Raw genomic sequence first — 22,945 nt, 5'->3', positions numbered from 1 at the left:
GGGAAATAAAAGATCAGGCTGAATTCAAATTAAAGGCCAGGCGGAATAGCTCTGTCTTACAGGTCCGGCGGAAGGAGGTTAAATCCTGAAGGGCCCTAGTCTCCTGGGACAGAGCATTCCCCCAGGTCGGAGCCATCACTGAGAAGGCCCTGGTGCTGGTGGAGGATAGTCTGACTTCCTTAGGGCCCGGGACCTCTAAACTATGGTTATTCATGGACCTTGAGGTCCTCTGCGGGGCAGACCAGGAGAGGCGGTCCCATAGATACGAGGTCCCTAAGCCAATTCCTTCCAGTAGCACCTTAGAGACCAACTAAGTTTGTTATTGGTATGAGCCTTCGTGTGCATGCACACTTCTTCAGAAAACTGTAGTTTGTTAATGGTTGGCCGCTGGATTAGATGGGCCTGATCCAGAGACAAGGCTCTTCTTAGCATCTTAGATTAAAAATGCCTTTGACCTCCTCCTCCTTCCATGCTCCCTAGACAAATACCAAGATCCATGCCTGCCTCCTTAAGAAAATAATAACAGCCTTACTGGATCAGGCCAATGGCCCATCCAGGCTAGTACACAGTGGCCGACCAGATGCCTGTGCAAGCAGGATCTGACCACAAGAGCCTGTGGTTTCCAGCTGCTGCGATTCAGAAGCATTGTCTGTTGCAGCGATGGAGGCAGAACATTGCTATCCTGGCTAGGAGCCACCCATAGCCGCCTCCTTCCACAAACTTGTCCAACCCTCTTTTAAGTTTCATCCAAGTTGGCACCCATCACTGTCTCAAGTGGGAGTGAGTTCCATAGTTTATGCTATCCTGCAGCCTGTGTTCGAAATTAGCCAGTCGCCAGGAGCATTTGGCACCTGGCTTTCGACCACTTGTGACCAGGTGAAGATGCTTGGATGCCAGGAACATTGGATCTTGACTGTTTTCACACCCTAATACCCAATCCTGTAGAATTCTATCAGTTTTTACATTATCTGGGCCATCGGAATGAATTTCTGGAACCAAAATGCTTTTTTCTGTGCAGACTGAGCATCACCATTCAGAAAAAGAGGTCAGAATTGGCCAATATATATGTGGAAGGTCATTGCATCGAGGGTCTTTTCTTCTTGTAAGTTCTCAAAACTCTTGAATCTAGCTCAAGGTAGTTCTCTGAACTAGCCAGATGCTGAACTGAGAATCTATCAGAGTCAGTCCATCATTTGAAAAAGGAGACTTTCGAGACATCTTGCCCCCAAATGGCAAATGGGCGTTCCAACCTGGGTTATGAGAATCCGTGTGGCGCCAAGCTTAGATATCTGAGCTTCTGACCTTGCCTTCAGCTCAGGTTTCTACTGCTACCTGTTGTGACCATCCAAGCAACATCCATTCGCACCCCACAAATGAATTGCAAGAAACATCCGCACTGTGCATCTAAAACACATGGCTTCTCCCAAAGAACCCTTGGAACAGGGGTTGACCCCTCAGAGAACTACAGCTGGTAGCACTCTTAAACTACAATTCCCAGGATTCATTGGGGGTGGAGGAGAGGGAAGCAGTGTGGTTCCAACTACGGGACTCAACTACCAGGCCTGATCAAAGAGAAAGGAGCTCTCCTGCCCCCCTCCATGTGCTCAGTCTATGACCAAAGATCATCTTGCAGCCCAGACCCGGTTTAACCCTTTGAGGGAGCAACCCTCCCAAGCAAGCACCTTTCCCTGACCCCCACCACTCCCGCCCTAAACCTGAGATGCCACCCTGTGATGAATGGTGCCCAGCTGTCAGCCCAGGATAAATAAAGGTTAGTAACCGGAGAGGCCAGGAAAGGATCGGCGTTAACCCCATGCCACCCAGAGCGTACGGACACAGGAGCCCATTGGCAGCCATTGACATAGGAGCCCATTCCCTGCTGCAACAGGGAATTCCCCCTTTTGCACAACCTTGCATTCTCCTTCCTAAGCCATCGCTTTCTGTTCAGGTCGTGGAGACCTCTCAGGGCCAGATATTAAGAAAATATGGAGAGTCTGGCTGTCAGATCAGGCCAGTAGCCCATCTGCTCCAGAATCCTGTTCGCACAGGGACCGACCAGATGCCTTTGGGAAGCCCATCCGAGCCCAAGAGCTTCCAGAAGCTGAGATTCAGAAGCACTTTTGCCCCTGGCCCTTGAGGCAGAGCAGAGCCAGTAGCCATCAATGGACTTGTCCTCCATGCGTGGTGGCTCTGCCCCGAGGAAACCACAGCGATCAGAACCTCTTGGGCCTAAATTATTTAGGGACGGGGAACGGGCAGCCTGAGCTTCAGCAAAACAGATCCACAGGTAGATGCTCCCGATCCAAAGGGAGAACGACTTTGGGGAGGAGGGAGGGGGGAGAAAGGAAAAGGAAGATTGGGCAGGATCTGCGGCCTTCGTGCCCCACAGCCGAACACCCCATCGGCCAGATGTTGGGCCAACAGGGTTCTCTTTGTGAACTGTCTTGGGTTCATACATGGAAGTGGGCAGAGGAGGGGGAATTGAGGAACTGGGTCGGATCCAACCCGACTGTGGGCACCACCTGTTCCGAGGCAGATCGGTGGCTGACGTCCCACGGACAACAGGGCTGCCTCTAAATTTAGCCCCCGCTGAGGGAGAGAGGGGGCAGGGAGGGAGGGAGATTTAAGGCCCCTAACCTGCTCAGTCAGGTCCTCCCCAGAGAGGCTGAGGGTCCAGGAGAGAGGATCCCCTCACCCAAATTGCTCAGGACGGTGCCTGAGTATTGCTCGCTGATATTAATTTACCTCTGCCGTTTAGAACGCCTGCCTGCCAATCACACCGGCGCCCTGCCAAGCCCCAAATTCACGTTCGACAAAAGGCCCCTGTTTTTATTTTATTTTTAAAGGAAGGAAACCAACACCCCGAAGACTTTTCTGAAGCGTGCAGGATTCCCCAGTTCTCCCCCCCAAAAAAATAAGTATTATTCCCTCTTTTTTAAAGGTTAGTTGCCTGAACACACAAGCAACAGAGCAGGAAGGTGTCCCCCAACTGGTGCCCCCTCCAGATGTTGCGTGCTCCAGATGTTGTGGCAGGCACCAGGTTGGGAAAGGCTGGCAGGGAAGATCAGACCTGAGGAAGGTCACGGAAGATATTGGAAAGAGCCAGAGCTCCGAAGGCGCATCGAGGGGTCACCCCCAGATGCAACCGAGCCCCCCACCTCTTCCCAGCCAGGGGTCTCTCCCCCAGGCTCGCCCTGCCCTTCAAACTCCATCCCCACCTTGTACTCCAAACTTTGCGCCCCCTCCATACAGGGCCCTCCTTGCCTCCACCCCACAGCTCGTCCTTCAGCCCTCCACCCCAACCTGCCCCACAGCGCAATCCTAAAGCCTCCCCCAAGGCAAGCAAGTCTGCTTGAATTCCGTGGGGCTCGCTGCCAGGGAAGTGGGCTTATAGGGCGCGCCCCCCAACTTAACTAGCATTGCGCTGCCTTTCCCCTGCACCCCTAATTTCACGCACCCCACTTCCCTTGCTCCCCTCCTCCCCTCCTCTCCCCCTTTTCCTTTTTTCCTGTGTTTTTTCCCCTCCTCCCTCCCCAAAATCTTCCTCCTCCTCCTCCTTCTCCTCCATCACCCCCCCACCTCCAAAAATTAAAGACTCACGGTCCGGAGAAACTGGACATCGTCCTCTCCTTCGCCGCCTCCTTCGGCCATGGCTGGGCTGGGCTGGGGGGCTGGGCTTGGGGGGCAGCTGGAAGGAGTGGGGCGCCCGCCCTGCTCGTTCGCAGCTGCCGGGAGCCGCGGAGACACTAGCGGAGCGTCCCGGCTCCAGCAGCGCCAGCCAGCCAGCCGGCCGGCTCCCCGCCCCCCGGACCGCCCCTAGGAGGGGATGGAGAAGGGGCGGGGAGAAGGACAGGGGAAGGAGGGAAGGATGGGGCGAGGAAGCCGCAGTGGATCTCTCGCCACCAGATCTCTCCCCTCCTTCTTCACCAGGGAGATCTCTCTCGCCGCTGCGGTCGCCAGGGGATCGGTGGAGCCTCCACCGGCCAGGAGCAGTCTACCTGTCCGCTGCCCGGCTGCGGAAAAAGCTCCCCCAAGCCAGGAGAGGTGGCGGGGTCTCCTTCCCTGGTGGAGGGTCATCTGTCAGGGATGCTTCAGTGGAGATTCCTGCATCGCAGGGGGGTTGGACTGGATGACCCCTAGGGAGCCTACAGTTCGAAGGAGAGGCACAGCCTGGCACAGCTTCTACCTGTTGCCAACTTCCCTGGAGCATCGGGTGTTAGGAGAGAGGGAGGCATCAGGCTCAGCAGACCTCAAGGGGGATTCATCCAGCGCATGGAACGCATCCTCCCTCAATGGCTCTAAAAGAGGAATTCCTGGGGGGCTGTCAGCAGCTACGAGCCAGGATATTGTCCCCTTCCACAGTCGGAGCCAGCAAAGCTTCTGAATACCAGTTCCTGGAAACTGCAGAAGGGAGTTGCTCTGGTTCTCAGATTCAGCTTGCAGGCATCTGGTTGGCTGCTGTGAGAACAGGATCTGGGCCTTTGGTCGAATCCAGAAGGACTCTTCTTATGTTTTGTAATGGCTAACTGGTGTCTGTTATTAACTGTTTAATGGTGGGGTTTTTTGTGTTTTTTAAATTATATATTAGTCTTTTTTTTCCAGATGATTTTTGATTGTACAGTGGTACCTCAGGTTAAGAACTTAATTCGTTCCAGAGGTCTGTTCTTAACCTGAAACTGTTCTTAACCTGAAGCACCACTTTAGCTAATGGGGCCTCCTGCTGCCGCCGTGTCGCCGGAGCACGATTTCTGTTCTCACCCTGAAGCAAAGTTCTTAACCCGAGGTACTATTTCTGGGTTAGCGGAGTCTGTAACCTGAAGCGTCTGTAACCTGAAGCGTATGTAACCCGAGGTACCACTGTACAAGTGTAGATTTATAACAATACAAAGTACATATCCATTTTTTTGAGATTTATCTGAATCTCCAGACTTCCCACCCTCCCCTCCAAGGGTCCTATTGTCAAGCTTTTCAACTGCATATTATTTCATTTGTTGTTTAGTCATGTCCGACTCTTTGTGACCCCCTGGACCAGAGCACGCCAGGCACTCCTGTCTTCCACTGCCTCCCGCAGTTTGGTCAAACTCATGCTGGTAGCTTCGAGAACACTGTCCAACCATCTCGTCCTCTGTTGTCCCCTTCTCCTTGTGCCCTCCATCTTTCCCAACATCAGGGTCTTTCCCAGGGAGTCTTCTCTTCTCATGTGGTGGCCAAAGTCTTGGAGCCTCAGCTTCACGATCTGTCCTTCCAGTGAGCACTCAGGGCTGATTTCCTTCAGAATGGAGAGGTTTGATCTTCCTGCAGTCCATGGGACTCTCAAGAGTCTCCTCCAGCACCAGAATTCAAAAGCATCGATTCTTCGGCGATCAGCCTTCTTTATGGTCCAGCTTTCACTTCCATACATCACTACCGGGTCTGTATTACTAGGTAATCCTTCAAGTGGCTCATTTGCAAAATAAACTGGGAATCTGATGCTGGAGGTTGTCTAATACTTGGCTGCATTCTGACAGCAAGAGCTGTTTGACGGTGGAATTGACCATCTCAGAAGGTGGCGCACACTCCTTAAACAGTGGTTGGGGCTGGCCATCTGTCAGAGATTATTTAGCTATGAATCCTGCTTTGCAGGGCAGGGGGTTGGGCTAGATGACCCTTGGGGTCTCTTCCAAATCTACAGTTCTGTGATTCTTCATTCTGCAGTCTGTAAAAGGATTGCATTTCTCATACTTACTAGCCTTGCTTTCTTTCCAGGAAAGGTGATAGGATCCCCCGTTCCTTCCTTAATTAATTAACTTAAAGGCGCACTGCCATCAGCATTGTAGAGAGGGTGGGGAAAACATACAGTTTTTTTTTTATTTTTGAAGCCCTAACCTGTCTGCATCTTTCAGAGAGTAAGGAGATAAAACTGACCACACGTTTTCTAAGCTGGCTTTTTTTAAAAATATGTTCCTGGTTCCTGGCTCGGAGCCAGGAAGAGAAAATTCCAGACAGGCTGCTAAAATTCCAAACAGCCGTCAGTCCTTCATTCCTCACCTCTGAAGAAGGTGTTTGTGTGGAAGCAGGGAAAAGGCTGAAGGTGAAACCAGTTCTGGAGGTGAAAAAAGGAGAGGGAGAGAGAGAAAGATGTTTGCAAAGACTAGTAACAAACACCGCTTAGCCAAGCCAGATGAGACAGAAAGACAAGCAGAAGAAAAATATTCCATTTCTGCACAGTCATGCAGGTGGCAGATATAAACACAGGCCAAAGCAACAGGGCATTGTTTGGGAGAAGCGATCTGCAACAGAGAACTCAGTTTACAGTAGGATTGATTCTAGGCAGTCAGAGAATCGTAGAATTGGAAGAGAGCACAAGGGTCAGCTACTAGTATAACCTCTTTGCCCCATAATAATAATAATAATTTATAATTTATACCCCGCCCATCTGGCTGCACCTTTAACAATCTACAATTCCCTGCACCTTTAACAATCTACAGTTCCCATGATGATTATTATTTTTTGGGGGGTGCTTTAAATGCAGATGCAGTCCCACGCTCCAGCTTTGTATAGATCCAGAACGTTAAATGGATTTCTTTGGAGAAGCAACAGATTTCCCCATCTCTGCTCTATCATCTCTGCTGAAATCAACCTAATTTAACCTCCACCGCTTTCTGCTTCCAGATGCTTATGACTTACTGAATTTAGATTCTCACCTCCTTCCGCCTTGCCACCCCCCCCCCCCGCAAACACCACCGGAGGGCATCCCTCAAATTAACCTCTCTTTTCATTCTGACAGTGAAGTTGATGAGCAAAAGGAGCCTGGATCTTAATGTTGCATCGAGGAAGGCTGGATTTTAAGACACTGGGCCAAGAGAGATGCCGGCAAAACTGCTGAAAAGAAAAATGAGTGTTTGTTTGTTTTAATATTTAGAGACTGCAGCAGCCAAGGTATTCAGCCCCTTGCTTCAAGTAATGATGATGGGGCTGAACCAGCCATTAACAGAATCAGAATTTTATATATATATAGGAGGGATGCGGGTGGCACTGTGGTCTACTCTAAACCACAGAGCCTAGGACTTGCCAATCAGAAGGTTGGCAGTTCGAATCCCCGCGATGGGGTGAGCTCCTGTTGTTCGGTCCCTGCTCCTGCCAACCTAGCAGTTTGAAAGCATGAAGTACAAGTAGATTAATAGGTACTGCTGCAGCGGGAAGATAAATGGCGTTTCCGTGCGCTGCTCTGGTTCGCCAGAAGCGGCTTAGTCATGCTGGCCACATGACCCGGAAGCTGTAAGCTGGCTCCCTCGGCCAGTAAAGCGAGATGAGCGCCGCAACCCCAGAGTCGGTCACGACTGGACCTAATGGTCAGGGGTCCCTTTACCTTCATATATACAGCATAAAGACTAATGAAAAGCATAGGACAATTAAAAAGACAACTCAGTGAGTTAAAAGCAAAAACAAAAAAAAAACCATGTTATGGAGGAAGAAGTCATTTAGGAGAAACAGCCGCCGTGTGGTATTTCTTGCTTTTAATTATTTCGTGTTTGTTAGAATTAAGAAAAAAGGTATACAAGGCGTTGCAGACATACCCATCAGAAAAGATTTTCTTTAAAATAATAAGAGTATATTTGGAAACAAGGGAAGCACCTGACTGCCCCCTGGAGGGCGACTGGGGGACCTGCACACGCAAACATCCGACAGCAAACTGAACTAATATAATATGTGACTGAGGAATTTTCTTTTTTTTTAGTCTTATTCCCTTTTCCAGCCACCAATAATTTTGAGGGAAGCGAAAACAGATCAAACCCAGCTCCCCCTTTTCACCTTCGCTTATAAGCTGCAGGAGAAAAGTCCTTCCAATTTCAAATGGTGATTTTAACAAGCATAATTCTACGACTCTAAACGGTGATTTTTGAGGCTCTGGTTTGCTGTGCCAGGACCAGTCCTGCAAATATTCAGATCCCCACGGGCAGCCGGGGGGGGGGGAGAGAAATAATATGAATTACGGGTATAAAATACAAAGTCAGAGCTGCTAGTGGTAGATGATTTGGAGGGGGGACACAGGGTGTGGATTTGGGAAGGGGGGTTTACTAAATAGATACTCTTCCAACACTCACAACCAATAGGTTTTATACAAAACTTTGCACAAGGTTAGCTGGTGAAAAGGCAAAAACAACACACAGAGACAGTGAAGGGGGGGGAGTTAGTTTGGGACATCAGAATGGGCCGTGTGAGAACAGGAATTGGTGTTAAAACCAGGATCTTGTTAAAGGCCTCTTTGAGCGCCAGATGTTGTTGGACTACAAATCCCATCAGCCACCACCAGCAGGGGCAGGGATGATGGGAGTTGTAGTCCGACAATATCTGAAGGGGGTCCCCATGCTGAGCAAAGGAAAATAGTTTCTGGTGGGGATAGCCCACCTTCAGGGTTGTTAGACAGATGACGATTAACCCCACCTGGGCGAAAAAGCAGCTGTCGTTGGGTCACCGGCTGCTGCCACGTTTTGCCGCAAGTCCAGGGAGTTTGGGACGGCCACAAGCTACCTATTCCTGCCACCATCCAAGGGAATTTGGGGAGAGACGCCATAGGTCCAACTCCTCTTTCCCTCTAGCAGGTGCTCCAGTTGGCGCTTGGCGGATCCTGACTCGACAGGCCGGAATCCGGAGACCTCGCCACCTCCCTTTTGCCACGCAGCCCGGCCAGGGACATCATGATGTTTTTTCGAGTTATGCAGATCTGCCGCCCGTAGGCCTTGAAGGACAGCAAGGGGCTCCTGGCGGGCAGCCCGGGGGCTCCCTTTGTCGCCGCGTGCCCAGTCTCCTGTCCGGCTTGCAAGGGCAGGCCACTCTCGTGGCTCACGGACCGGCCAAAGCGGCGCCCCGCCTTGCGCTTGGGGACGCTGAGCTTCGCGGCCTCCGACCCATTGTCGGGCTGGGGCGATGCCCGCTGGAAGCTAAGGGTCAGGCGCTTGAGGCCGGTTTTGGGAGCCTCGGGGAGTTGGCGGAAGCGGTCGGCCAGAGTGCTGGGGGAGCCAGGATCCGAGGGAAGCATCCTTTGTGGCCCGTTCTCTGGGCAGCTGTCTGCCAGTGTGACACAAACAGTGGGGATGCCCAGTTGCCTCATGCCGGCCACTAATACTTCCATGTCAGGCTGCTCTGGCTCGGCTAGGCCTAAGCTCTGGGCATGATGCGCTCCTGGGCCGACAGAAGGGGAGAAATCCATTTCGCTGTCTTCTGCGGCAGCCCTCACCGAAAGCTCTTCGGGCCAGCTCATCGACCGCCGTAGAACCTGGCGCTGTCTGGGTAGAGGATCTGGCTGTTCGGCCGCCGCTACCAAGGCATCCATATCTGGCTCCTGATGGGCATAGCTGACAGCATTCAAACAGGGATTTCTGTGTTTACATCTCGCCGCAGCATCTCCGGCCTCTGGATTTGTGCAGCTAGGCCCGCAAGCATTTTCGCTGGGCGGCTGGCTTGTAGATCCTAAAAAATAAGACATCCCAAGAGAAGAGGGAGTCGTGTTTAATGCCATGCAGCTGTACAGAGTCTTGTGGCACCCCCGGTAAATATGAGATGAGCTTCTGCATGCTCATCTGGACATGAGTTCAAGTGCCCAAGATCTCACACCGAATGAATTTGGTTGTCTTTACCAGTGGGACTTTCATAGAATTGTTGAGTTGGAAAGGACCACCGAGATTCATCTAGTCCAGGCATAGGCAATCTCGGCCCTCCAGATGTTTTTGTGACTACAATTCTCATCATCCCTGACCACTGGTCCTGTTAGCTAGGGATGATGGGAGTTGTAGTCCCAAAACATCTGGAGGGCCGAGTTTGCCTATGCCTGATCTAGTCCAGCCCCCTGCGATGCAGGGATCTCGGCTAAAGCATCAATGGCAGATGTCCGTCCAACCTCTGCTAAGAAACCTCCAAGGAAGGAGGTTGTTTGCAGTTGTTTCAAACGACAAAAAGCACTGGTTGGGCTTCAGCAACCTTGGCCAACCTGGTCCCTCTGGGTGTTTTGGACTACAATTCTGTGGCGGGCTGGTGCTAATGGGAGTTGTAGTCCGAAAGCCGGAGGGCACCTGGTTGGCAAAGGCTGGGAGTTGTCAGAGGTAGCCTCACCACCACTGCCATCACCACCCAAGGCCACCTAAGGACCATATTGCCCCAACACACACACAAGGCTTATAGCTGTCGTGGTGGTTTTCTTTTGCCTATCTAGTAAGGAGAGATTAGGGTTGGGATTCCCATGGTAGAACCATCAATCCTTCTTCCCCGGAACTCTGGGAATTGTAGTTCTGTGTAGCCATCTTCAAATATCTCAAGGGCTGCCACATCGACGAGGAAACAAGCTTGTTTTCTCCTACTCTGGAGGGGTAAGACTCGGACCAATGGCTTCTGACTAAACATCAGGAAGAACTTTCCAACAGTAAGAGCGATAATTAATAATAATAATAATAATAATAATAATAATAATAATAATAATAATATATTATTTATACCCCACCCCTCTGGCTGGGTTTCCCCAGCCACTCTGGGCGGCTTCCAACAAAGTATTAAAATACAGTGGTCTGTTAAACATATAACTCCGGTCTTGAAAGACCTACATTGGCTCCCAGTATGTTTCCGAGCACAATTCAAAGTGTTGGTGCTGACCTTTAAAGCCCTAAACGGCCTCGGTCCAGTATACCTGAAGGAGCGTCTCCACCCCTATCATTCTGCCCGGACGCTGAGGTCCAGCGCTGAGGGCCTTCTGGCGGTTCCCTCATTGCGAGAAGCAAAGCTACAGGGAACCAGGCAGAGGGCCTTCTCGGTAGTGGCGCCCGCCCTGTGGAACGCCCCTCCAGCAGATGTCAAATCGATAAACAACTACCTGACATTCAGAAGACATCTTAAGGCAGCCCTGTTCAGGGAAGTTTTTAACGTGTGATATTTTATTGTATTTTTGGTTTCTATGGAAGCCGCCCAGAGTGGCTGGGGAGGCCCAGCCAGATGGGCGGGGTATAAATAAATTATTATTATTATTATTATTATTATTATTATTATTATTATTATTAAAACTTCCCTAAAGAGGGCTGCCTTCAGATGTTTTCTAAAAGTCTGGTAGTTGTTTTTCTCTTTGACATCTGATGGGAGGGCGTTCCACAGGGCGGGTGCCACCACCGAGAAGGCCCTCTGCCAGGTTCCCTGTAGCTTCGCTTCTTGCAGCGAGGGAACAGCCAGAAGGCCCTCTTGTCAGGGTGACTCTGTGCCTTTCCTAGATCGGGAGAAATGGGCATTCACCTGCGATACTTGCTGACCCTCTCCTTTGCCCCGTTAAGTATTGGAGAAGTGAGCTTACAGGGAACCAGGCAGAGGGCCTTCTCGGTAGTGGCTCCCGCCCTGTGGAACGCCCTCCCTTCAGATGTGAAGGAAATAAGCAGCTGTCTTATCTTTAAAAGACATCTGAAGGCAGCCCTGTTTAGGGAAGTTTTTAATATGTAATGCTGTATTGTTTTTAACACTTGATTGGAAGCCGCCCAGAGTGGCTGGGGAAAGTCAGCCAGATGGGCAGGGTATAAGTAATAAATTATTATTATTATTATTGGATGCGCGGGAAAAATCCACAGGCCAAGGATTAGCAAGACCTTACCTAGCTCACTTTCTCTGAGCTTGTGTGAATGGAGCCACGCCCATCTCTGCTGGGATGTTGGGACTTCCAAGGCCTCAGGCACCATCTTCTTCGCTTTGGCGGAGGCAGGAAGCGGTTGCTAGGAGACAAAGCAAAAGATCCAATCAGAGGCTGGGGTGGGGAAACTTCCCCAGGGCTACTTTCCATAGCAGGAAACCTTTTGGGGGCCACATGCCAGAGGCAGGAAGGTCCAGAGGCGAACGTGGGTGAAACAACTACAGTTGTACCTAGGAAGTCTGAAATATACCCGGAGTCGAGAGTGGATTTCATGCTCTTTATTCAGCTCCTAGTGGTGAGGAGGAATGAAAGCTCCCCCAAAATATCTGCTTTATATACATTATTTACACAATGGGCTGCACGTGATTGGCTAATTCCAGGATTCTCCTGTAGGCCAATCAGGTTGTGGATTCACTTCCACCTGGAGCTGGATTGGGTGGCTCCTGCGGACCAATCAGACTGCTGCATTGTTCTAGCCAGCGGGAAGGTAAACGGCATTTCTGTGTGCTGCTCTGGTTCGCCAGAAGCGGCTTAGTCATGCTGGCCACATGACCCGGAAGCTGTACGCCGGCTCCCTCGGCCAGTAAAGCAAGATGAGTGCCGCAACCCCAGAGTCGGCCACGACTGCACCTAATGGTCAGGGTTCCCTTTACCTTTTTAACAACTCTTAGCACCCTTAAACTAGAGTTCCCAGGAAACCATGACTGTTTAAATAGGCATTATAGTGTTTTAAACATATGGTCACAGTTGGCCATAGTTTGCAATTACCGTATTTCTCCGTGTATAAGACTAGATTTTTTCCCTTTAATAAATGTCAAAAATTAGGGGGCATCTTATACACGGATACATGTCCCCCCCATTTTCTTAAATCTGAGCCCCCCAAAATAGGGGGCATCTTATACATGGGGGTGTCTTATAGACGGAAAAATACAGTACAGTGGTACCTCGGGTTAAGTACTTAATTCGTTCCGGAGGTCCGTTCTTAACCTGAAACTGTTCTTAACCTGAAGCACCACTTTAGCTAATGGGGCCTCCTGCTGCCGCCGGAGCGCGATTTCTGTTCTCATCCTGAAGCAAAGTTCTTAACCTGAGGTACTATTTCTGGGTTGGCGGAGTCTGTAACCTGAAGCGTATGTAACCCGAGGTACCACTGTATTGCATTTTTCTGGTGCCCTGCAGATGTTGTTGGACAAGACCCATTGGTCCTATCCAGCATGACCAATAACCAGATGGTTTCGCATCCCAAAACATATGGAGAGCAGCAGGTCAGGGAAAGCTCTGTGAGAACAACCAGTTATCACACACAAATTGCTAGCCATTCGCTGCCTCTGCTGGCTGGAACGAGAAGCATGAAAGTACAGAAACAGGAGGATAGATGGGCCATGGAGCATGCGAGGGTCTCTAGCTCTCCGGAGGACTCACCTGATCCTTGCTGTTGCGGGAGAAGATGCGCAGGGATTTGCGCCCTGTGTCCTTTCGCTCAAACGGCGCTGGGGAGCGGCAGGGGGGAGTCAGAGCGGAATGCTTCCTGAAAGGGAAGGGGAGAGAGTGAAGCAGTCAAAATGCTTTGGTCACATGTACATTGAAAGCACGTGACTTCACCCAAAGAATCGTGGGAAGTGTAGTTCTGGGAAGTGTAGCTCTGTGAGGGGATACTCTACAGTTCCCGGGATTCTTTGGGGAAAGCCATGCAGTGGCGTAGCATGGGTTGTCAGCACCCGGGGCAAGGCAAGTAATTTGCGCCCCCTAACCCTAATCCCCAGATGTTGCGCCCGGTGCGCCCGGCCCCCCCTGCACCCCCCACGCTACGCCACTGAAGCCATGCGCTTTCAATTGTCAGGATCTCTGCTGCGACCAAGCTGATAAAGCAGAGATGCATTTTAAATAAAAGGACACATTCTACTCATGTAAAAACACGCTGATTCCCGGACTGACCATGGGCTGGATTGAGAAGGCGATTGGGCCAGATCCGGCACCCGGGCCTTAGTTTGCCTACCCATGGTCTAGGGGAAATGACCCCCTGGGCAAAATGAGGAGGTCTGGTGGGGCACATTTAGCCTGTGGGTCAGGGTTCCCACGCGCCCACGAACCCTCCTATCTGAAGCTGATATTTATTGGTCCACTTCTGTGCCTTGCTCTTCCAAAGAGAACCCAGGACAACTAGCAAAACATTACAAAAACACAACAGACTACAAGAATAGCAAAACATGCAGTGGGAAAATTCTCACCTCCCCCTCTCGGGGCTTTTGGGGAGGGAAGCTTCCACATCTTTGCATACGACAAAGTCTTCCTATCATCAACATCACCCCCACCATAGCTCATCCCTCCCGCCCTCCATGGAAAGACCCACTTGCAACCCCACCTTTGGGGTCGTTTTCTGCCGCTGCTCCTTCTCCTCTGAGTTTTCACAGCCGGGGTCCATGGGTCTCCGGGGAGGCGCCCTAGATCGGAGAACGGACTGGAAGGTCCTCTGGGAGAAACGGGAGCAGGGCTTGTAGGATCTGCGTAGGGAGAACACAAGTTTATTTCGTTCCGTTTATGGGTTGCTTCCCATGAACACTGTTCTGGGCAACTCAACAGGCTGATTAAGCGTGTTAGGTCCCCAAAGTTGAGGGCAACAGTCTTCGTGACCATTTGGGTGCCATTTTGAATCAAGATGGCAAACCAAAACATCACTTGAGAGTGACTTAGTGTGTTTTTTTGGGACGAGCTGGAACTCACAAATCACATTATAAAAACAACCCACAATATTTTCTGGGAACACCAGGCACTTCTGCCTAGAGTTATATAAAATTAATAAAAACATTTAAAGAATAACTACTTCATGGACTATATGGAACTTGCCGAACTGACTGGGAGACTCCGAGAACAGAGAGAAGAGACGGTGGAAGAAGATTGGAAGAAGTTTAAAGAATATTTTTAAAAATATGTTAATATTTAAATCTTAGAATAGCTTTGGAAGTGGATATAGGCTGTAGGGTTAGAAGTAGAAGATAGTGTATTTTAAAATAGTATTATTTGCAAGTGATAAAATGTGAAGATTTTTGTGGTAAAAGTAAGCGTGATAAAAAAAAATGGTTAGAAATTATGATATATATAAACTGCTAAAGATGAGGTAACATGAAAATCAGATTTGGGGACTTGGGGAAGCCCACCTAACAATGTCTAGAAAAAATAAGGATAAGACAAGAATTTGTTTGTATTGTTTGTTTTTCTGTTTGTTGTTTAGTTGCGTTATAAAATGATTAACAAAATAAAAATAAAAATAAAGAATAACTACTTCAAATCTAATATAGACAATCCCTGTGACTGAGGGATTGTTCTTTGCCAATAATCCCTCAGTCACAGGGATTGTTGGCAGAGTAAGTCTGGAGCAGACATCGAAAACAGGCGAGAAACTATGTCTGACTGAAGCAGAAGACCTATTGGATCAGTTCATTCTCTAATCAGTTTATCCATAAGGTCCATATATGTGAAAGTGTCTATTCCACCTGTCTGTTCATAGAGTCCAACAATCCACACAAAAGGTTGTTGCAGTTCCACAGAATCCTTTCACGGAGTCTAAGACAAGGACTTCCGGAATATTAGCCTTGTTTCGCCGTCTTGGGCTTCATCAGTAGTACAAACTCATATATGATATCACAGGACAGTGGATCTTGTAGCATGGTAGTAGCTATGGACCTTATGCATAAACTGATTAGAGAATGAACTGATCCACCGGGTCCTCTGCTTTTTTCGTTGAACTTTATGAGCTACTTCTGTTGAAATCTACAATTCAATACAATGAATAGTATATATTATTTTTTCAAACGTCCAGCCGGTTACGTCTTGTGTGTTTATTGAATTCCTTTGGACCACAGCAGTGTCATCTAGGCACCCCAAGACCTCAATACACACTGCCCAGTTTTGCGCCCCAGGGAAGTCACTTCAGTGATGCTAACACAGCAGTTTGAGTTCACCCCCGGAAGTGCACTCCATTGCCTCTCGAGACAGATGGATGACAACTTGACAAAGGAAGACAGGCGAGACAACAGAGCTTCAGCTTCTTAAAGGCAAGCCTATTGCCTTCCTTCTTAGAACAAACACTGATGTAACAATTTAATGTAAGCGCTGATTCAGGAATCTGTAGCTGATCCATCGTCGCCAGCCTTTTAAACAATTAATCCACAGATTAGGTCTGCATGCAGCCAGCTGTGGCATAGCAGTGAATTTTGAAGCTCGGAAGCTGCAACATCAGGAATCAAAAAATGCAGGCAGCTGTGACAGCATCTTAAAAAGCAGAGTCATCACCTTGCCAACAAAGGTCTGTATAGTTAAAGCCATGCTTTTCCAAGTAGTGATGTATGGAAGTGAGAGCTGGAACCTAAAGAAGGCTGATCGCCAAAGAATGGATGCTTTTGAATTCTGGTGCTGGAGGAGACTCTTGAGAGTCCCATGGACTGCAAGAAGATCAAACCGATCCATTCTGAAGGAAATCAGCCCTGAGTGCTCACTGGAAGGACAGATCCTGAAGCTGAGGCTCCAAGACTTTGGCCACCTCCTGAGAAGAGAAGACTCCCTGGAAAAGACCCTGATGGTGGGAAAGATGGGGGGCACAAGGAGAAGGGGATGACGGAGGATGAGATGGTTGGACAGTGTTCTCGAAGCTACCAGCATGAGTTTTACCAAACTGTGGGAGGCAGTGGAAGACAGGAGTGCCTGGCATGCTCTGGTCCAGGGGTCACGAAGAGGTGGACACGACTAAACGGCTAAACAACAACAACGTGCTAGCTGTAGTAAAAACACACAGTACGTACTACCAGTTTACATTTGCATAGAGCCGTAGAATTTCAGGTAACTGAGCTCTGCTGTGAAATGCATGCAACAAGCACCTCTTTGAGCAAGGTGTGTTTTGTGGCCGGTGGTCACGATATCATTACCTTGCGAGGGACCCACATCCGCTGGTCGATCAAACAGGGGCACAGCATCCCCAAAGAGATCCGTGTTTGCTGGATCCAAGGATGACCTCCTGGCAGTGGGGAACAGGAGAAAAGGATGGGATGAGCGATTTCTCAGGTTTCCAAATTTAATTTAATATATTTAGAAACCGCGTTCCAAGAGGCAGGGGAAACTCTCCGCCTGGCAAGCAAGCGGGCGGTAGAAATGAGGAGGGAGAGGAGCAGCGGTGGGGGAAACCTGTTGGCCTTTCATTTGACCAGCCCCACACCTGCCGTACACAATACACCTGAGGCAGCTGATCACCAGAACCTGCACAGAAATAGGCATCGAGCTATGAAAAAGAGGTTGCCTGATGTAACAAGAGCGGTGAGGATACACCAAGGGAGGGGGTCTTCCCCAATAAGTCCCTGCAACCTTTTGAGCTGGCCCTGGGTCCCAATCCAAATGGGCTGTGCTCCAAGGGAGGATGGAGGGCACACCGTACCCTGGCTAGACAAGCCCAGCTGGTTTCAGAGGTTACGGGAATCCCAACACAGGGAAAGACTTTCGCTGTGGGTGCAGATGTTTCAATCCTGGCATCTCCAGGTGATCTCCAGGAGAACCCTGGCCTGAAACACCTGGATCCTGCTTTGCGTAAGACAGTTTCCTACGTACCTCTTCTTGGCTGAAAGTTCAGCAGCCCCGGCCACATCATCAGAGGCCTTCCTCTTGGAGTTGAAAGATGCTTTCAGAGTCCTGTGACCTGGGGAGCCTGTGGGTTAAGGGAGAATATTTTCAAGAGGACAAGCATTTGGACAATTCGGTCTATTTCTGTTGTCCAAAATGGGAACACGGAAGACACACACAGGTGTGTGTGCGTGTGCAACTAGCCTTCTTTACAAGCCACGAAAAGTAATCTCAAGGCTACCAAATGCTCTGCAAGTCAAGTGAGAATCAATCAGCAGCTGATTCAAAATCGGTATCAACAAAGTTATTTATCCAGCGCCACAGTAGCCTCCCCAAATCTCTCATGAGACCCACCCAGATCTAACAAGAATCTAAATCAGCTTTTCTCAAACTTGGGTCGCCCAGATGTTGTTAGACTACAAATCCCATCATCTCAGGCCACCGATCCTGTTAGCTAAGGAAGATGGCAGTTGTGAATGAATGAATTTTATTATTTCGGTCACAGACCAACTCCAGCCCACATACAATATCAAGGAAGCCCTAAAACACGATAGAGATACATTTGAATTTGCAATTAGGTATAACAGGGACAATACAGTTACAGATAGGTAGCCGTGTTGGTCTGCCATAGTCAAAATAAAAAAATTTCTTCCAGTAGCACCTTAAAGACCAACTAAGTTAGCTCTTGGTATGAGCTTTCGTGTGCATGCACACTTCTTCAGATACACTGATAAGATACACTTATCTGAAGAAGTGTGCATGCACACGAAAGCTCATACCAAGAACTAACTTAGTTGGTCTTTAAGGTGCTACAGGGACAATACAGATATAGCAACAGTTAAAAATATATATAAATTAAAACTTAGTCACTAACATATAACCTAAAATTATCATCTAAGGCCTTAATCATTATGATTAATGATTAAGCTTGTTCCCTAAGTTTTATGGCAATCGCACAGAATTTAGCTACCCTTTACATGATCTCAGGATCCTTGTCCTCTACCAGGGATTTTAGACACTGAAGTTTGGATTCATTTGGAGATTTTTGCATAGCAGGGGTAATAAGTACCGAGCGTCTATCCCCGTAGAAACGGCAGCGTAACAAGGCATGAGAGACAGTTTCTACCTCCATCAAGCCGCAGGGGCAGGCTCGTTCCGCGTATGGTTTACCCTCGAATCTGCCCTGCAGTAAGGCAGAGATGGGAGTTGTAGTCCAACAACATCTGGGGACCCAAGCTTGAGAAAGGCTGATCTAAATCTTCGCAGGGGGTGAGAAAGCAAATGCAGCTGTTGGTTAAAAAGAAATGCTCTACTCCAGAAGCAGCTGCCTTCTTCACAGTCACCCAAGAGAACTTCAAGAATAATGCTTTTGCCAACTGGTTGCCCACAACCAGAAGCAGACTCAAAAGTTCTCTGCCTCAGCTGAGCGCTCTGAAAATTTATTCCTTCAATTTGGCTCATGTCCATCTCCCCAATCCTAAACCCCCATTACAGATAGGGAATAAATTGATTCAGTTCTCATTTAAAGGCGAATTGACTTAATTTGCACTTTCTGAAGGACTGTTTTCCCTCAGGCGGGGCTGTGAGGACCTATTGCAGGCCGGATCATCCTCCTGCCACCGAATTGGCCAATGGCGACAGGAATTTAGGGGGCTTTCCCCTGGGCATGGTGCCCAGTAGCTGTGCTTGGCATCATGCCCAGGGCAAGGATAAACGCCTGGCCTGCAGGGCCTTTCAACCTCTTGCTCGCCGCGCCGGTTCTGAAACAGTTCGAAATTTGCACTTCTCCGAATTTTGCGCTACAGTTTCCCGTGAAGTAACGCGTACAAAAACCAGTACTAAAGCGTCTGTATAAAAATGTCCAGATGAGCAAAAACAAAACACACGTGAATGCGTTATTTCAGGGGGAAATGTGTCTATTAGAAGATATCGAATCCTGGTGAATTTTCATGAGGACTTCAGAAAATTGCAAATTGGTTAGGAAGGCTATTGATGGCTAGTAGCTACAATGGCTTCTTTTCTGCCTCCACAACTGAGAGGAATAAATGCTTCTGAAGTTGTTGGAAACCGCAGGCGGGGAAAGGGCTATTGTGCATGGGTCGAGTTTGCTGGCTTTCCACAAACATCTGGTTGGCCACTGTGAGAACAGAATGCTGGACTAAATGGATCTTTGGCCTGAGCTGCAGCAGCCTCTTCTTGCGTTCTTAAGTTGGAAATGTGGAGAACTGCGCTCAAGATTAGAAGAAGGGGAAAACCCCAAGAAACTGAAATTCAAGAGGATGTCCACTCACCCTCGCGAACCTCCTGGGAAGGGGCAGCGCAAAGAGCTCGGCCGGTCTTGAACTTGCTCAGGGCTTCGGTGACGATGTCTGAAGGGAAGAAAGGGAGGAAGAGAAGAGTTAAGAGTTTATTTATATATACATTGGTACCTCAGGTTACATACGCTTCAGGTTACAGACTCCGATAACCCAGAAATAGTGCTTCAGGTTAAGAACTTTGCTTCAGGATGAGAACAGAAATCTTGCTCCAGCGGCACAGCAGCAGCAGGAGGCCCCATTAGCTAAAGTGGTGCTTCAGGTTAAGAACAGTTTCAGGTTAAGAACGGACCTCCGGAACGAATTAAGTACTTAACTCGAGGTACCACTGTATACATATAATTTTTATTCATTTTTCTTTTTCATACATTACATACATCGAATATGAGAAGCTTTTCTTATCGTGCTCTTTAAAGATATCCTTTAATTTATAATGCAGCCAGCTTTGAAGATGTTCTTTTATTTCGTCATATTCTTTCAATTTTAACTTTCCCTCTTGTTCAACCAGCAATTCTCTATATGTTGGCCACTCCCCCCCCCCCCAATGTTTTAAGTGATAGTGCTTCAATAGGTGATAGCCACCAGGATGTTTTTGGTTCTAATAAATCTTTATATTTCCCCCATACTTTAAACAACGATCTTATTAAATGGTTGTGGAATCCTTTATGTACTTTTCCTTTTCCATATCAGTGGTAGGCATGCCATCCAAACCTATTATCATGTCCTTCCAAGTCTGTTATTTCCTCCCTTTCTAGCTTGATCCAATCTCGGATCCAAACTAGGGGTGCAGCTTCATAATACAATTTTAAGTCTGGAAGTGAGAATCCGCCTCTTTCTTTCACATCTCTTAAAATTTTATTTTTTTATCCTTGGCTTTTCCCCATTCCAGACAAATCTTGATATTTCTCTCTGCCATCTCCTGTTATTCCTGGAACAGTTTGGAAGAGAAATAACATCCTTGGGGAGAGTTAAGAGTTTAAAAGTTTGAGAGAAAGAGAAACGGGGCTGAAACGTCGCAGGGACATTTCAGGAAACCGGGGCAAGGTGGTGAGGTGGAACACCGTAGCAGAAAGAAGCCTGGGCAAAGGAGGCCCAGAAATTGAATTCAGGGCTAGACATCGAGGAAGCCTGACTTGGATATGGAAGCGGTCCAGTTTTTTCCAGCAGGATACAATTTTGATTGCGGTTATCATCTTGATAATCAAAAGCTGTTTGTTTGTTTTAAAAATCCAACAACTATTCAGATTTGTTGATTTGGTACCCTCTGAAAAAAAGAAAAAGGAAACTCAGTCTCCATCACAGTCACCTTATACAGTGGTACCTCGGGTTAAGAACTTAATTCATTCTGGAGGTCCGTTCTTAACCTGAAACTGTTCTTAACCTGAGGCACCACTTTATCTAATGGGGCCTCCCACTGCCGCTGCGCTGCTACCGTGTGATTTCTGTTCTCATCCTGAAGCAAAGTTCTTAACCCGAGGTACTATTTCTGGGTTAGCGGAGTCTGTAACATGAAGCGTATGTAACCTGAAGCATCTGTAACCCGAGGTACCACTGTAAAGACTTTCCCTTGTTTGTTTGTTTGTTTTTAAGCCAACAACCTTTCAGATTTGTTGGTTTGGTACCTTCCGAAAAAAGGAAAAGAAAACTCAGCCTCCATCACAGCCACTTTCCCCTGCCTCTTCAAAGAATTCTTCGAAAGCAAAGTCACTACCCTCACAACAAGGGCAGAGAACCTTTTAATCTCAAGAACGTATTCATTTCAGGATAACCTTTCAGGGGCCACATGCTACTGGTGGCCGGGACAAGAGCCAATGATGATGATGATGATGATTAATTTTATATCCCACTATTCCTCCCAAAGGACTCAAAACAAGTGACAGAACAATAACAACATCTTATAAACAATTCCAATACAAGTGAAGTTCTGATAAAAGGTGTGTCATGGGTCCCTTGGCGGACATAGCGTTTCAAGTGCAGTGGGCAGACTCTGTTAAATGTGAAGCATAATCAGGCTGTGGAGGGAGCCTACTGGCTAGCGCCCGTGTCATCACCCAACAGAATTCCGAACTAAAAGAAGAAACCATGGCAAATGCTTAATGCTTCGAAAGCAGGTAAGTCTGCATTTCACCAAGCAGAGAGAAATTTGGAAGCGCCCCTGATTCCAAACGATCATCCAAGAAGATCTGGGTTTGGTCTTGCATACTCACTGCCCATGCTTCGTTGCCGCCTCCTCCTCCTTCTCCTCCCTTCGACGTGCTTTTCTCCAGCATCTTCTGGGCCTGGTGGGGACAGTCTCTTGGTTTCTGCATCTGAGCAGGCGGCTCGGACTTTTTCCAGGAGAAGCTCAGGAATTGTGCCTGGACACAAGGGGAGATGGAGAGGGAAAATCAAGAGGGAATAATAATAATAATACATTTTTATTTATACCCCGTCCTCCCCAGCCAAGACCGGGCTCAGGGCGGCTAACAACCAATAATAAAAACAAGTTGCTTAAAATATACTTTAAAAGATTAAGATACAACATTAAAACAATTAGGGAGCAATCTCTTCATAGGAGGAGAAAGGAAAAAGAAAGAGGGGGAGGGAATCAAACTGATTCTAAGCCAAAGGCCAGGTGTCTTACAGGCCCTGTGGAAAGAGATCAGATCCCGCAGGGCCCTGGTCTCAAGAGACAGAGCATTCCACCAGGCCGGGGCCAGTGTTGAAAAGGCCCTGGCTCTGGTTGAGGCTAATCTAACTTCCTTAGGGCCTGGGACCTCTAGGGTGTTGCTATTTATGGACCTTAAGGTCCTCCAAGGAGCATACCAGGAGAGGCGGCCCCATAGGTACGAGGATCCTAGACCATGAAGGGCTTTAAAGGTCAAAACCAGCACCTTAAATCTGACCCTGTACTCCACCGGGAGCCAATGCAGCTGGAAAAGCACTGGGTGAATATGCTCCCATGGCAGAGACCCCGTGAGGAGCCTCGCTGCAGCATTCTGCACCCACTGGAGTTTCTGGGACAGCTTCCAGGGCAGCCCCGCGTAGAGCGAATTACAGTAGTCAAGCCTGAAGGTGACCGTCTCATGGATCACTGTGGCCAGGTCGGGGCGGGAAAGGTAAGGGGCCAACTGCTTGATGCGGCGAAGGTGGAAAAATGTCGCCTTGGCTGTTGCTGTAACCTGCGCCTCCATGGAAAGGGAGGCGTCAAGGATTACACCCAAACTCTTAACGGAAGGCAGTGGCACTAATTGGGCCCCCGCAAGAGAAGGGAGTTGGTCCCTCATCCCCATGCCATCCCGACCCAGCCATAGGACCTCTGTCTTTGAAGGATTTAGTTTCAATCGGCTCCCACGAAACCATCCAGCCACAGCTTCCAAACATCTGGTCAGTGTGTCAAATCAAATCCGGA

General features: G+C 48.6%; 2 protein-coding genes across 13 annotated transcripts in view; both read right to left on the bottom strand.

Moving 5' to 3' along the window:
- The window catches only part of RYR1 (ryanodine receptor 1), a 223,963-nt gene extending 220,183 nt beyond the window's left edge, over positions 1-3,780 (bottom strand). For all 9 annotated transcript variants that reach the window (XM_082230909.1, XM_082230913.1, XM_082230914.1 and 6 more), the window contains exon 1: positions 3,601-3,780. In XM_082230909.1, coding sequence (XP_082087035.1) covers positions 3,601-3,651 — 51 coding nt within the window. In that variant the 5' untranslated portion in view covers positions 3,652-3,780. The remainder of the gene's footprint in view (positions 1-3,600) is intronic.
- A 3,699-nt stretch (positions 3,781-7,479) lies between these two features.
- The window catches only part of LOC309536760 (uncharacterized protein), a 33,660-nt gene continuing 18,194 nt past the window's right edge, over positions 7,480-22,945 (bottom strand). For 3 of the 4 annotated variants that reach the window (XM_082231034.1, XM_082231037.1, XM_082231036.1), the window contains 8 exons: positions 21,762-21,911; positions 19,531-19,608; positions 17,228-17,324; positions 16,555-16,643; positions 13,998-14,136; positions 13,058-13,163; positions 11,600-11,717; positions 7,480-9,450 (listed from right to left, as the gene is read on the bottom strand). In XM_082231034.1, the coding sequence (XP_082087160.1) occupies positions 8,576-9,450; positions 11,600-11,717; positions 13,058-13,163; positions 13,998-14,136; positions 16,555-16,643; positions 17,228-17,324; positions 19,531-19,608; positions 21,762-21,911 (1,652 nt within the window). In that variant the 3' untranslated portion in view covers positions 7,480-8,575. The remainder of the gene's footprint in view (positions 9,451-11,599; positions 11,718-13,057; positions 13,164-13,997; positions 14,137-16,554; positions 16,644-17,227; positions 17,325-19,530; positions 19,609-21,761; positions 21,912-22,945) is intronic. The other variant, XM_082231035.1, reaches the window with a different exon arrangement.

Source organism: Podarcis vaucheri (assembly GCF_965113315.1).
Source record: "Podarcis vaucheri genome assembly, chromosome: 7".
NCBI classification, from domain to species: domain Eukaryota; kingdom Metazoa; phylum Chordata; class Lepidosauria; order Squamata; family Lacertidae; genus Podarcis; species Podarcis vaucheri.
Note: the sequence above shows the minus strand (reverse complement) of the source record. Positions and strands in the feature narration are given on the sequence as shown.